Source organism: Montipora foliosa, chromosome 6, assembly GCF_036669935.1.
Source record: "Montipora foliosa isolate CH-2021 chromosome 6, ASM3666993v2, whole genome shotgun sequence".
NCBI lineage: Eukaryota > Metazoa > Cnidaria > Anthozoa > Scleractinia > Acroporidae > Montipora > Montipora foliosa.
This window is the reverse complement of record NC_090874.1, coordinates 62608705-62623704: the sequence shown is the minus strand read 5'-3', so window position 1 is coordinate 62623704 and position 15000 is coordinate 62608705. Positions and strand designations below refer to the sequence as shown.

The 15000-nt window shown below is 39.7% G+C and overlaps 1 protein-coding gene across 8 annotated transcripts in view; it reads right to left on the bottom strand.

Annotated features, from left to right (window-relative positions):
- LOC138008088 (short transient receptor potential channel 5-like) overlaps positions 1 to 13073 on the bottom strand; it is a 45671-nt gene extending 32598 nt beyond the window's left edge. For 2 of the 8 annotated variants that reach the window (XM_068855285.1, XM_068855284.1), the window contains exons 1-2: positions 12634 to 13064; positions 5728 to 5889 (exon numbers count right to left, since the gene is read on the bottom strand). In XM_068855285.1, coding sequence (XP_068711386.1) covers positions 5728 to 5791 — 64 coding nt within the window. In that variant the 5' untranslated portion in view covers positions 5792 to 5889; positions 12634 to 13064. The other 6 variants (XM_068855283.1, XM_068855281.1, XM_068855286.1 and 3 more) reach the window with 6 other exon arrangements.
- Positions 13074 to 15000: the final 1927 nt, after the last annotated feature.

The window sequence follows — 15000 nt, the reverse complement described above, 5'->3', positions numbered from 1 at the left end:
TGTTTTGTCGTAATTTGAATAAATTAGTTTAACTATATATAGATGTAAAAAGTCGTGGGCGTGGGTTGGTTGTTGAAGTGGCGCAAGGTTTGTTGACAAGAAGGAAGGCCAATTTTAGAAGAAAGTGGAGGGCAGAAAGGCTCAAACAGTCAATGCTGAAAGTCTTTAGCAGTCCCCAACCGTACATCAAGACAAAACCCTTTGTCTACGGTGGAGGAACGAGCGAGGAGAACATTACTGTACGACTCTTTAGTGAAAAGGAAAAAGAAAAGGCTGAGCGACGGAGTTGACAAAAGAGGAACAGGACAAGTAAAGTCCGAGAAAGATAGAAGGCGCCGGAGAGCAGAAGCAAGAAGCGGACCGAGAAGTAGTTGGTTGAAAGCTCCTTTGCTGGCTGAGGTTTTTTGGTTTGTGGGAAGGGGTGTGAAGTGCGTTGTCTTATCCTTAGTTTTCTCCTGTTCTCTCCTTGCAATCTTGCGAGACCCAGGGGATCCCGAGCCGTCACACTGCCTTTAATTTTTATTTCCTTGGCATTAACTTTTTATCTCAATTCCCTCAAAGCTGATGAGATTGTAAGTCAGATGGGGCCGAGTCAAAAAAATAGTTAATTTCTTTTCTTTGGCACTGCATTCATTAACTATTCCAGCTAATAGTTTTTATTCAATTTTCGATCTTGGATATTGCGGTTGTAACTTTCTGATTGGTGCACTCAATCGTGGTTATATATAATGGCAAAACCTATAAGGGAGAGGATGATTGCTCGAGGAGACGTCGCTGTCGAGGAGAAGGACACCTTCGTGAAATAGGGCGCGCCAACGCTGCCGGTTCTATGCACATGCCTCCCAATCGTCACCAATGTCCAGTTGTCTGAGGTCCCTCGTGACGACGTCTTTGAAGCTGAGCATTGGCCTTCCGACTGTCCTCCATCCAGAGGCTAGTTCGCCGTAGAGGATATCCTTTCGCAAACGTCCATCTGGCATCCTACGAAAGTGGCTTGGCCAAAGTAGGCGACGAGTCTTCAAGTAGGCGAAAAGGGAACTGCAGCCAGTGAGCTTAAGAACTTTCTCATTCCGGACCTTGTCACTCCAAGTGACACCCAAGATCCTTCGCAGGCAGCACATGTGGAAGGCATTAAAAACTTCTTTTCTTGTCTGTCTCATGTACGTTTGCCACGTTTCCGAACCGTACAGGAGGACGCTGAGCACTCACGCTTTATAGATGTTGCCTTTTGTGCGCACCGTTGGGTAGGGGTTGTTCCAGGCTCTGGATTTCAGACGACTGAAGGTTGTGGCAGCCTTCCCGATCCTTGATTGAATTTCCTTGTCGGGAGAGCAGTCATTGGAGATATTCGAGCCCAGATAGCAAAAGTTCTCAACTACTGCTAGCCTGTTGCCGTTGACAACAACGTTTACGGAGGCGGGGTTCGGCATGACAACAGACTGAGTTTTCTTTGTACTTATGATGAGAGAGAGAACGCTTCGCAAGCCTTGAAGAAACAGCCCATTAGACTCTAGAGACCGGCTTCGCTGTGAGAGACCAAGGCTGCGTCGCCTGCAAACAGAAGCTCGCGAACCAGGAAGTTGGAAATCTTGGTTATCAGCTTATACACCGTATGACCTAATATGGAAACTGATTGATTCAAGTGATCAAGAGCCCATGACTAGTCAAGTGTTGCCAAGCTGAAAAATGTGTGCGGAAATCCAAATTTCCCGGGACAAAACATCTGACCAGTTGAGAATTTGATGAAATTTAATAAGACAATTATTTCATTCGCGCTAGTTGGATATGAGACTGGACCAGGTTATAGCCAACTCGCCATTACGCAACTTCTATCTATCCTATCGTATATAACCTGCACATCAAATATACATTTCTTTCATACGTCAGCCCTTCCACGGGAATACATGAGTACAACAAATTGACCTGCTCCTAGGTGAGTGGCTTCATAGCTCAGTTGGCATAGCCGCGATACCATATGGATTCGAACCCAGTTGAAGCCGCTTAAATTTTTGAGGTGTCTATTAAGTTACAATTGCTTAACTCACTTTCAGCCGCATCCCGATTCCCGCGAAATTTTTTTGTCCCAAATATCCACATAAAATAGTATTTCTCGCTAAGCCTTTCATCTTTTATGTCCAAATAACCGCTCAAAATAAAGATTTTTTTAACGATCTATCCGTAGATTTTTTTTTTCATAATCTAGCATTCTCTGTCAAAATTTGCATAACAACCAGAACACAAAAATAGCAACCCATGCAGCTAACTGAATATTACTGAAAACTTAACCCTACTTTTTTGTTCGGGGCAAAATCTTTCAGTAAGGTGATTTCAAAGTGCTCGATCTTGCAAAAAAATGTAAGCAAATTGGGCCGCTACATCATCACCTCACACTCAGTGTCTGGCTCCAAATACAGTTTTCACGTCATTTATATCTAAATACTACAACTTCTATTATCCAACTTTTTTTCTCCGTAAAATATGTTTTCCGTGTATCCATTACGAGTACATAAGACCATTAAAAAGAGGGGGTCACCGAGCTCGTTCAGAAGACAATAACCATTCCTTGACAGAGTAAGCTCGGCGTCAGTGAAAATCCGCCATTTTATCAATGTGCGCGAGCTAATGCGCGCGCCAATGACGCAAAAAATTATGCGCAGTAGGTTTGCGCAAACCAGGGAAAACGCACCTTAAATTCTCCAGTTTAGTGTGAAGATCACTTCTATCTTCCGTAATGAAACTAAAATAGTTAGTATGCGACTATATATTTGAGGGGGCGAACTAGAATAGCTACGAGGCGAACTGACAAGGCTACACTTCCAGCCTCTAACGGCTGCAAGAGGCACCTGGCGTCCATTTCTCGAAAGTCCCGAAAACGTTTTGGGCCCGACAAGTCATTTATGAAACTGCCAACCGCTTGTTTTGAAAAGCCGACCTTTTAACATGTCTTTAAGGTAACGAAAAGAAAAAGGATTGTGAAGTTTGACGACTTAAATCCTCTCCGTTCTTGAAATACAAACGAATTAAATTATGAAACACGAAAACTGCCCGTAAATTTTCAGGAATTTCGAGAAACGGGCCCCAGATGTATGCTTTCGGCCCGTGTCTTAAGCTGCTTATGGGCCCTAAAAAGCCCTCCGGGGGGCAGTCGATGATGCAAATTATATTCATTTCATTGCTATAATTTGTCCATTCGAAGCTTATGAATATTTTATTTTAAAAAAGCATCACCATTAATTCATAATAAACTGTTTGCCATGCACCAACACACGCGACAGCATTTAACGCTCATGATGATTAACTCATTTCGTTCAACTTCCCCGAAAATGAAACGATAGCAACTGCCTGTTAATAATGAGTTCAACATCGCTTTTCGGAAGTATAATTAGACAGGCTGTTTTTTTTTATTTTATAAGAAAGTTGTGTTCAAACTGTAGCTCAGCTTTACTTTAAACGTTTTTTTTTGTTTTACTTATTCATTTTCCGCAGGAGTCTATAAGAGAAAATTGCTTAAATTGTCCAGTTATGTACAAGGATCACTCTTCTCTATCATTAGTTCTTTCAGTGTTACCGACCGAACAAAAGCGACAAAGCCGCAAGCGCAATTACTCTGACCAGCCGTAGTATGTTTGTGACTATTCTCTGAGAGAGGGAAGGGGTCCTTTTTTTTTGGTCGTCCTCAGTCTTCAGAGTTTCTACAGCCAGCTCGGGTTGATATGCTAGAAAAAGTCAGTAATTCCCAGGCAAAATCTCTATCAATAACAAAATTTCCCAGCCAGCTCATCGAAACACCTGTATTTTTGCCAGCCTGCAAGATTCCTCTGGGGAACAGATAATGTGAGGAACAGATTCGTTGGGTGCCCCAGCTGAAACTCGACTTATTGAAGCTTGCTGGTTTATAGTATCCTTAATTAACGAGACTTTTATTTTTGCTGTCATTGAAGAATCGAGAAGAACGTTTTTCAATTCTTCACGAATGTGTCCGCCACACAAAAGGAAACTTTAATCAAATACATAATTCTTTGAACTCCGGAAATTTATAACGAGGTTATTTCTCCTCTCCTTATTAATTATTCATGATCACTTCACTGTTAACTTCTTATTCGCTGGAGCGAAAACAAAAACGTACCTGCTTGACAATTATATCAAAAAAAGAATATTTTTTCTGCAGAATAAGCCATCCTCTTTATCACGGCTGTTTCTTATTTAGCTGTTCTGGAGTCAAAAACTTTCCCGACATCATTCTTTCTTCTCTATATATTACACGTGCGTAGACTGTTACTTCGAATTTCGAAAAAAAGAATTCAAATGAGTCATAAGTCATAAATCATGAATCGAAAAAATCATTCCTAATTGTTTTTACCTGTAAAAATTTGTTCGAATTTTTTTATTTTAAAATTCGGCAAAGTCATGTCGTACCCGATCATCTGTAGAATTGCGCATTATTATTAGTCGATTCGTAAAAAAAAAACACACTCACTTGGATGTTCAGTTGTCAAGTCTGCCCTTTTAAGGTTACTTTAACCAAGTTAGTTACATGCAAGGAAGAACTAGCTGCATGACCGTACTTTCGACAGTCGCTTCAGCGAAAATCCTTCTCGATTCGAAAATCTGGTAGGGGGGAATTGTTTTGTCTTTTATAAGCCTACATTGTTTTGGTGCACTCAAACGGACTTTAAAGTTCAGTAGTTGAGAAACCAAGCGCCGCTGTCCGACAAATTATTGTCTGGAGCTCCTTTTTATAAACGTCCCCCTGAGAATTGTGTCGGATTGAAATTATGCCCCTAAAGATGGAGAATTGCGTGAGATTTTACACAGCAGGAATTTTCCGTTTCCTGGTTAAAACTAGGCGACGCCCATGACGGAGAACTTTATAATCGCTCTTTATCATCTTTGAAAGTGCAACTCGAACGATACTAGTTAGCGAGTTGTGAAGTTTCAATTTGTTTAACTCATTTTTTCTTCCTCTTCATCTTTAGTTATAGGCCTAATGTGATTCCTTAAAGCTACTATAATTTTTTTTTTTTTTTGGTCCCTATAGAATTATATGGCATACTCTTCATAGTTAAGAACAAAAAAAAAAAACAAACGTTAAGACCAAAACAGCGAACTAGATCCAATTTCGCTAACTCCGGACAGCACACAACTTTGCCTGATAAACAGCCTCGATTCATGGAGTTAAAAATAGAAATTTTCGTTAAATTTGACGCAGCTCACAGCTAGCGTCAAATAATTTACCAAGCTGCCGAACAAATTTTGTTTTCGCGTGGGGAAATTTATCGAGGCTTTGTCGAGTAAAACCCACATTTCCTGAATTTCCATTTCATTAATTGTCCTTAAGTTAAAAGACCCATAGCGTGATTACGACTTCATGTTACAAGAACGACAAAACAAAACAAAAAAGGAAAAGAAAAATGTCCGGTGATAAAGCTGCCTCAGGGTTGTTACGATCACCTGGCACTTTTATCATTAAATTTTTGTCATGTCTTTTTGTTTGAACCGATGGCAATAATGTTAGGGTCTCCAATGTCATCTTGGGGTTAAGAAAAGAAAAATTCGGATCTAAGTACAGATTGAGATCTTAAAAGTCTTTAAAAGGGGTTAAAAGTGTAAGAATAGGATTAACAGCAGAAATATTCATACTTGAACTTTGATATTGAGGATAATTCTTCAACTTGCATAATGCGACTTAAAACATAAAATATACTTTTGTACAGCGGATGTACTTACTTGTTTCTTCAGTTACTTGGGTAAAGCCCGGATCATTGATAAGACCCTCACTAACGGACGCCATGGCTTCACTCCGTAAGGAGAAACTTTCTGTGCAGGAACTAGACTTGTTTACAGTGGCTTCTGTTTTGGATCTTCCTTTAGTTAGTGATTAAAGGCCGTCTAGATAATTGAGTAAAAGAGAGTACTATTTAGTCTTGAATAATTATGACGTTTTACAAATTATTAAAGCCAATATAGGTCATGCTGTGACATGGAGATGTAAAAGGCAATTATTCTCGGACTTCAATTGTTAATTATTAAAATATTTAGTTTCATGAGAGTACGCATTAAGTGCCATCCATATGGGTAATGCGCATAATGCGCATACGAACTGCGCATCACGGAATCATTTTGTCACGCTCTGTTTTGTTGTTGCGTGATTTTGCCATACAGCTGATTCTCATAACAATGCCTTGGAAAATTCATATGGTTGCAGCTGTTCGGAAAGCGGGCTCTTTAGGCGAGAGACTGAAAATGAAAAAGGGATATATATTTTTTTAAAAGCTCTTGCGAAAGCAAGAAACAATTTGCAGAGAGCATAACCAAATAAATCCAACACCACGAACGTGCGATGCAAAAAGCCTTATGCACTTGTCATGATCAAACGAGCCATTGTCTTATGGAAACATGGTTCTTTATGAGATAATGAAATTCTTCGAAGTACCGCAGTACTCCCTCCCTAAAAATATCTCCGAGACTTTGCTCATGTCATCTAAAGCACCATTCGTAAAAGAGATCAATAAAACGAAAAAATTGTTATTCTTCGCATGCTTTTCGACATAGCCTGAACTATTCCAACGTGCATAAAAGCAAGGCGGACAGACTTGCAAACACATGCGCACAGCCATATTACACACGCTATGACAATCATAGACATCTGTTTTGATGAGGCCAAATAAGGCCGAAACAGCAACGCAGCTGCCACTTCCCGGGTGATATGGGTGTGCGCATGCGCAAGGCGGGTCTGGCGTGGGTGTGTCTCCTCCTTATTTTAATTGATCTGTTCCCAACAAAAACAGGTGCGAATACCTTTATTATGCTTCGAGGATAGGGTGGCAAACATCTTGAAAAGTATAATCCATTACACATTGAAATAACCAACTTATCTTTAAAAATCGCGTGATGATCCCGAATTTTATGTTATGTTAAGTGTGTCCGAATCATGATTGACTTTGTTGGCCGTATAAAAATAGCTAAAAATTATACACATATCCGTTTAGCCTCAATATGGGAAGCCAATTATAGCAATATTCAATAAATGGATATTTCAATTCAAAGAGTCTATTTTAGTTCAATTCAACGCATACATTTAGGTTCAATATACTTTTTTATTGTTCAACTTCCGATTTTGCATTCAACACTTTTTGCACTCAATACATTTTGGTATCCTTCAATAAGATTGCTTCGGTTCAACCTTTTCTTTTTAAATTTTAAATGTAATTCGGAGGACTGGGGAGAAAAATTTTAACGCCGTATCCCACAAACGCGCGCGGCCTTATTTTCGAATTTAACATGGCAGAGGCGAGATTAGAGCTTGTCGGGTCTACTTGAATGTTCTTTCAGTAACAGGAAATGTGGTAGACACTGAATGATCTGTTGAGTTTTGGCCATGGAAATACTGCAGGGAGTTTGGAAACAACACCTAAGGCCGTGCTCGGTTGTGGGATACGGCGTTAAAATTTTTCTTCCCAGTCCTCCAAATTACGTCACCAGATCACCTGGAGCTGGTAAGGTTAAGACTGAGCGATGTAAACGAGCGAAGGGTTCTTGAAAGACGGTAGAGACTTACCAGTTGTTGTATGTACGACGGAGACAAATCATGCAAAGCTTGAAAGTGAGAGTTAAAATCTTAAACTTTATGTGTTCAGTAATTGATGACCAGTGTAGATCTTCCAAGATGGGAGTACTATGGTACCTTTGTATTTCGAGGAAAATGTTATTAATTAAGCGGCGGCGTTTTGCACATATTACAGAAGGGATGTTTGGATGAGATAAAGGCATGCAATTTCAGTTGGTATAGATTTTCTGATACGTGATAGATTACGAAGGTGATAGAATGCAGAGTTACATACAGTATTAATTTGAGGCAGTATTGACATGGTACTGTCAAAACTGACACCAATATTCCTGGCAGTTTGAGAAGGCTGAACGGTGTCCTGACCAAAGCAGATTGATGACAAGCATTGCTGTAGTCTAAATCGTGAGTGAATAAATAGGAACTCAGTTTTTTCTTTATTCAATTTTAGTTTGTTGATACTCATCCATTTGTTCAAATCTGTCAGGCATAGCTCGATAAGTTCAACAGCTTCAGTCAGTTCCAGGTTATTAACCAGATTTTATTTGTTGAAAAGGAAACGTAAAGTTGCGTATCGTCAGCATAGATGTGAAATTGCAAGTTATGGTGTCGAAATAAGTCAGCTAATGGTACAGTATACAGTAAATAGAGAATAGGCCCAAGCGCACAATCTTGGGGTACTCCACAACTGATTTTACGAGGTTGTGATTTATTCCCATTAATCAGAACAGATTGAGTGCGATCAGTAAGTAAGATTAAAACCAACTGAGAGCAATTCCGCTGATTCCAAATTTAGAGTTTAATCTATAAGCAGGATTTCATGGGCGACGGTGTCAAAGGCAGCAGACAGATCAAGAAGAAAAAGTATAAAGCACTGACGATTATCAATAGCACGCATGACATCATTATACACACGTGAAAGAGCAGTTGCACAGCTATGGAAAGGTTTGTAGGCCGACTGTAGTGGCTCCTGAAGGTGGTTACTTGGCATGTACTCATTAAAGCGCACAGCCACGACTTTTTCAGTGATTTTTGAGACTACTGTAAGGTTTGGGGTCGATATGTAATTTCTAACGATTTCGTGATCTAAAGAAGGTTTCTTGAGGAGAGGTGTAAGGACAGCAGTTTTAGGAGAAGAAGGCAGATAACCAGATTCCAGAGATAAGTTAACGACCTTGCAAAGTGTCGGTAGAAACATTTTAAAGTATTCTTTCATCAGTGCAGAAGGAAGTGGGTCTAAGATGCATGATTTTAAGACGACCTTATGAGTAATCGCAGACAATTCATCAGTAGATGTAGGTGAAAAATTATTTAGTTGGAGAGATCAGGAGTTACGAGAACTTTAATTTGATCTTGAATGTCAATAATCGTAGTTTCGAAGAATTCAGCGAAACTGTTTGCTAATGCTGCAACTGACGAGCACGATGGAAAAAAATTCTCTGGCCTTGTATGTAAAAGACGATCAACATTGCGGAAAAGAGCTTTTCTATCGACACCGGCTTCATTGATAAGATCAGAGTGATAATTCATTTTCGAGGTGTATATGGATTGTTTCACGACAATACACTAATGAATGAAGGCGGGATGATCAGTTTTAGTATGAGAATGGCGCCAACTGCGTTCAAGACGACAACAGATTCTCTTCTGTTCTCTGATATAATCATTATACCAAGGAACCTTGGGCCAGATTGTGATTATCTTCGCACGCAAGGGTGCATGTTTATCCAAGATAGCAGATAGGTCACTATTACACTGGTCACACGGTTCAGTTAGGTTTGATGGAGGTGAGTTAAACAAAATAAACGAGGATATATCTTGTACAAAACTTTGTAAGTTTATATTGTGTAGTTTCCGTGTAATAGAGACTACCTTGGGGTTTGCTGATAGGCAGGTTGCAATGCACAGCAAAGTGATCTGAGATAACTGGTTTAGGGCAGTCAGTTCATCAGTTCTAACTAGGATAAGATCTAGGATGTTATTATTTTGGTGAGTAGGTAACACGGCGTTTAGGACATGCAGATTAAAGCAATTTAGCAGATCCAAAAATTGGCGAGCTGTGTCTGGCGAAAGGATTGTTGATGTGAAACTGAAAGTCACCGGTTACAAATAGATTACTTGGCAGTGAAAACTAAGCCTTCCAGCATAGTAGAAAATACGTCTAAAAATTAGCGCAGTTGTAGCGCCATTCTCAGTAGAGTCAGGAGGTCGGTAAACAACAATAATACGTAGCACGTATGAGGTAGTATTAAGTAGGGATTCCATAAATTCAAACGATGTGAAGACAGGATTATTGAGTCGTTCCTGGAAACCTGCTTTCCAGGAATGCCGTGTGGCTGTATTAAAATACTAATTATAGCTAAAAGAAACCACTGCAGCCTGAACGAAATGCACCCAGAGTATCTGGTTGCTGCAGTTCGACAGGCGGGCTATTCCATAGAACCGCGCCACTATAACCAAAAGAAATTTCTCATATAATTAGTGCGCGACTTTCGAATCACCAGTTTGCACTCGGAGTCTCTTAAGGAAAGGTAGCCAAGCTGTCACGGTCCACAAACATATTACAAAGATATTCAGGGGCTAAACCATGAAGTGATTTGTAAACCATGCCAGCTTTTTGGAATTTGCGCTCGTTTTCGAGTTTTTTCAAGCCCAATGTTTGAATAAGTACGGAATCAGTGTCACAGCTAGAAAAGGCCGGTGAAAACCCTCGCAGCACGATTTTGTAGTTTTTGGAGCTTGTCTGCGAGGGTTTTGTTGCAATATTAATTGTCCCACACGACAGAGCAGTAGTCGAAATCAGTCTGAACTAACGAGTTAAAAATAGACAGGAATATCGAGGCTGGGACAAAAGGTCGTGTGCACATGCGTTTCAGGGCCCCGATGAAGGATGCAATTTGCATGAATAGAAATTTGTAATCGTCCACTATTTCTATCTCAAAACTATTATGGCTACCACCAATCTTAGACTTTGCTAATTTGATTCCTGAATAACTAAAATCTATTCGTTATTGGAAAAAATACCTGATTAGGTGGCACTGTCTTAAGCAGACCACTGCTTTGGAAATTCTCGAACACAGTGTTAATGTTTACATCATTTTAGTGCCAGTCAATATAGATGGCAACACGCGCAAAATACTATTGTGTCAATTCATAATTCTCATCCATTGTAATACCCGTCGCAACTTTTTAATAAAATTGTCTCAGACGTGAGTTTGCAATACATGAGGCTCAAGCGACATGGCGTAAAAAGTAGCGACAGCACTTAAAAGTGAAATGGCGAAAAACGACATCCTTTCTTTAAATTTCCAACACCAACGGTCACAGCAACGTGAAACATTGACAAAGCACCGATACGAGACTTTTTAAAATTCAGACAAGCGACACGGGACCCCACCCTGCCAGGGCCTCATACATGTCTCTTTTTCTCATAACACTTGTCGCAATTTGTGATAAAATAGCGGTCGCACTTTGAAGTAAATGGCGGTTCCTATTTGTAATAAGATAATATGTCGACCTTTGTACTAATAATAACCGTTGTCGCACTTTTGACACGTACACTAACTGTAATCAAAATTTCGAATGTATGCTATCAGAATCGGTGGGTAATAGACTGGTTTTCAATTGGTTGTCGGAAAACAAATACCAAAGTAATTACTTCGACCAATCACAGCAGGTGCAAACAGCGCAAAGAACCAATCCAAATTCGTAGCAATTCCAAGCTCAAAGAGCGGGAAAAATCGCACGTGCAAATAGAGATTGGTTTTTGTTTTCCTTGTTTAAACCGAATCGCAAAGCGTAGCAATTGCAATCACGTAATTACTTTCGACAGTCATTTGAAAACTGCTCCCATTCAATATCTTTAAAATACGATCCTTCTCAAGCAGTACCTTTTCAGAAGGGTATACTAATTGTTTTTCAGCTTTTGACAGTTGTCTTAATTTGCATAGCCATAACTACCACAGTCACCTGGCGGCAGCAAACGCGGGCGTATTACTAACAATAGAGAATATTATAGCCTATATTTTAATGTTATATTTTTTATTTTGCTGTGCCCATTAAATTCGGATTAAAAAAATACGTGACTTCAGTCACTGAACGTCTTGTGGAAGAAAAACAAGAGCATTTGCAAGAGCAAAAACGATATTGCCTCTTGAACCAACGTATTTGGTGACTGATTCTACCCTTACTATTATTCTCATTCTTGTTATCGCTTGAATTTTCATTTTCATTATTATTTTTGTTACATACTCGTTTGTAAAATTCATAATCAGTTTGCGGTTCCGCGATTCCATGTGAATCATTCCTGTGTTATAATAAACGTCTCTCTCATTGCGAAACTTTCATGGCGTCTGTTTTTTTATGTTAAGCTCGGCCCGTAATCTTGAAACATCACAATTTTTATACCAAGTGTTTACTTTTTTTCTCTCCAGATTAATGAGATTATGTCTGTAGATCTCTGAACTGGGCACCTCTCGCTGCGAAAGCCGCGCATTAAGGACCTTAAGATCTACGACGGCGACGTCGACGAAAACGTCACCTCACAATAGAACTTTGCTCTAGTAAAAGTCTTTCGCGATTATTCCACCTCGTTCACTTCGTACAATGTGGGCGAAGTATCCTAAAAATAAATTGGTACGAGTGGTTTCAGACTGAAAATAGAGAATGAAAGATTCTCTGTTGCATGTTCACGTTGTCTTTAAAACCGAAAATACAGTAATAGAGACCTTTAGATGCACGTTTACGGCTAACCGCAAACTGAGGTTTGAGATTTGCGGTTTGGCGTTAGAAGTTGTGATAGTTCGTGCATTTAGGTTTAAGTACACAACTGCAAAGCTGCGGAGGCCGCCATATTGAATTTCCTCGATGCTCAGCGTTGATGTTTCAGTCAACGAAATAAATAAAACCACGACTCTTTTGATTGTTAGTTCACATGAAATGAAAGATAAAAAGTTGCTTTTTATATCTGCCCCGTTCATACGTGGGATAAGGTAACTTCCATGCCATAAAGAGCTGAGGTAAATTACTTACGTGAAAACCTACCTTCCGCCGTTGAAAACGTCAAAACTTACCCTCGAACGTGACGGCAAGCGCTAGTCATGTGACTTCCAGCAGTTTGAGGTTAGCCGCAAACGTGGATCTAAAAGTCTCTAATTTCACGTCCTCGCCATGCAGAGAACCGCAAAAATATGAGCTAAAATCCGTGCTGCACGTGCAGCACGATTATTTATGCTCTTTTAACCAATGATATAGAACCGCGCCACTATAACCAAAAGAAAATTTTCATATAATTAGTGCGCGGCTTTCGAATCACCAATTTGCACTCGGAGTCCCTTAAGGAAAGGTAGTCAAGCTGTCACGGTCCACAAACATATTGCAAAGATATTCAGGGGCAAAACCATGAAGTGATTTGTAGACCAGGCCAGTTTTTTGGAATTTGCGCTCGTTTTCGAGTTTTTTCAAGCCCAATGTTTGAATAAGTACGTTGGAATCAGTGTCATAGCTAGAAAAGGCCGGTCAAAACCCTCGCAGCACGATTTTGTAGTTTTTGGAGCTTGTCTGCGAGGGTTTTGTTGCAATTGTCCCACACGACAGAGCAGTAGTCGAAATGTGCCTGAACTAACGAGTTAAAAATAGACAGGAATATCGAGGCTGGAACAAAAGGTCGTATGCGCATGCGTTTCAGGGCCCCGATGCCGGATGCAATTTACATGAGTAGAAATTTGTAATCGTCCACTATTTCTCAAAACTATTATGGCTACCACCAATCTTAGACTTTGCTAATTTGATATTCCTGAATAACTAAAATCTATTCGTTATTGCAAAAAATACCTGATTAGGTGGCACTGTCTTAAGCAGACCACTGCTTTGGAAATTCTCGAACATAGTGCTACATCATTTTAGTGCCAGTCAATATAGATGGCAACACACGCAAAATATTATAGTGTCAATTCATAATTCTCATCCATTGTAATACCCGTCGCAACTTTTTAATAAAATTGTCTCAGACGTGAGTTTGCAATACATGAGGCTCAAGCGACATGGCGTAAAAAGTAGCGACAGCACTTAACAGTGAAATCGCGACAAACGACATCTTTTCTTTAAATTTCCAACAGCAACGGTCACAGCAACGTGAAACATTGACAAAGCACCGATACGAGAGTTTTTAAAATTCAGACAAGCGACACGGGACCCCACCCTGCCAGGGCCTCATACATGTCTCTCTTTCTCATAACACTTGTCGCAATTTGTGATAAAATAGCGGTCGCACTTTGAAGTAAATGGCGGTTCCTATTTGTAATAAGATAATATGTCGACCTTTGTACTAATAATAACCGTTGTCACACTTTTGACACGTACACTAACTGTAATCAAAATTTCGATTGTATGCTATCAGAATTGGTGGGTAATAGACTGGTTTTCAATTGGTTGTCGGAAAACAAATACCAAAGTAATTACTTCGACCAATCACAGCAGGTGCAAACAGTGCAACAAACCAATCCAAATTCGTAGCAATTCCATGCAAGTTGCTCAAAGAGCGGGAAAAATCGCACGTGCAAGTAGAGATTGGTTTTTGTTTTCCTTGTTTAAACCGAATCGCAAAGCGTAGCAATTGCAATCGCTTAATTACTTTCGACAGTCATTTGAAAACTGCTCCCATTCAATATCTTTAAAATACGATCCTTCTCAAGCAGTACCTTTTCAGAAGGGTATACTAATTGTTTTTCAGCTTTTGACAGTTGTCCTAATTTACATAGCAATAACTGCCACAGTCACCTGGCGGCAGCAAACGCGGGCGTATTGCTAACAATAGAGAATATTATAGCCTATATTTTAATGTTATATTTTTTATTTTGCTGTGCCCATTAAATTCGGATAAAAAAATACGTGACTTCAGTCACTGAACGTCTTGTGGAAGAAAAACAAGAGCATTTGCAAGAGCAAAAACGATATTGCCTCTTGAACCAACGTATTTGGTGACTGATTCTACCCTTACTATCATTCTCATTCTTGTTATCGCTTGAATTTTCATTTTCATTATTATTTTTGTTACATACTCGTTTGTAAAATACATAATCAGTTTGCGGTTCCGCGATTCCATGTGAATCATTCCTGTGTTATAATAAACGTCTCTCTCATTGCGAAACTTTCATGGCGTCTGTTTTTTTATGTTAAGCTCGGCCCGTAATCTTGAAACATCACAATTTTTATACCAAGTGTTTACTTTTTTTCTCTCCAGATTAATGAGATTATGTCTGTAGATCTCTGGACTGGGCACCTCTCGCTGCGAAAGCCGCGCATTAGGGACCTTGAGATCTACGACGGCGACGTCGACGAAAACGTCACCTCAAAATAGAACTTTGCCCTAGTAAAAGTCTTTCGCGATTATTCCACCTCGTTCACTTCGTACAATGTGGGCGAAGTATCCTAAAAATTAA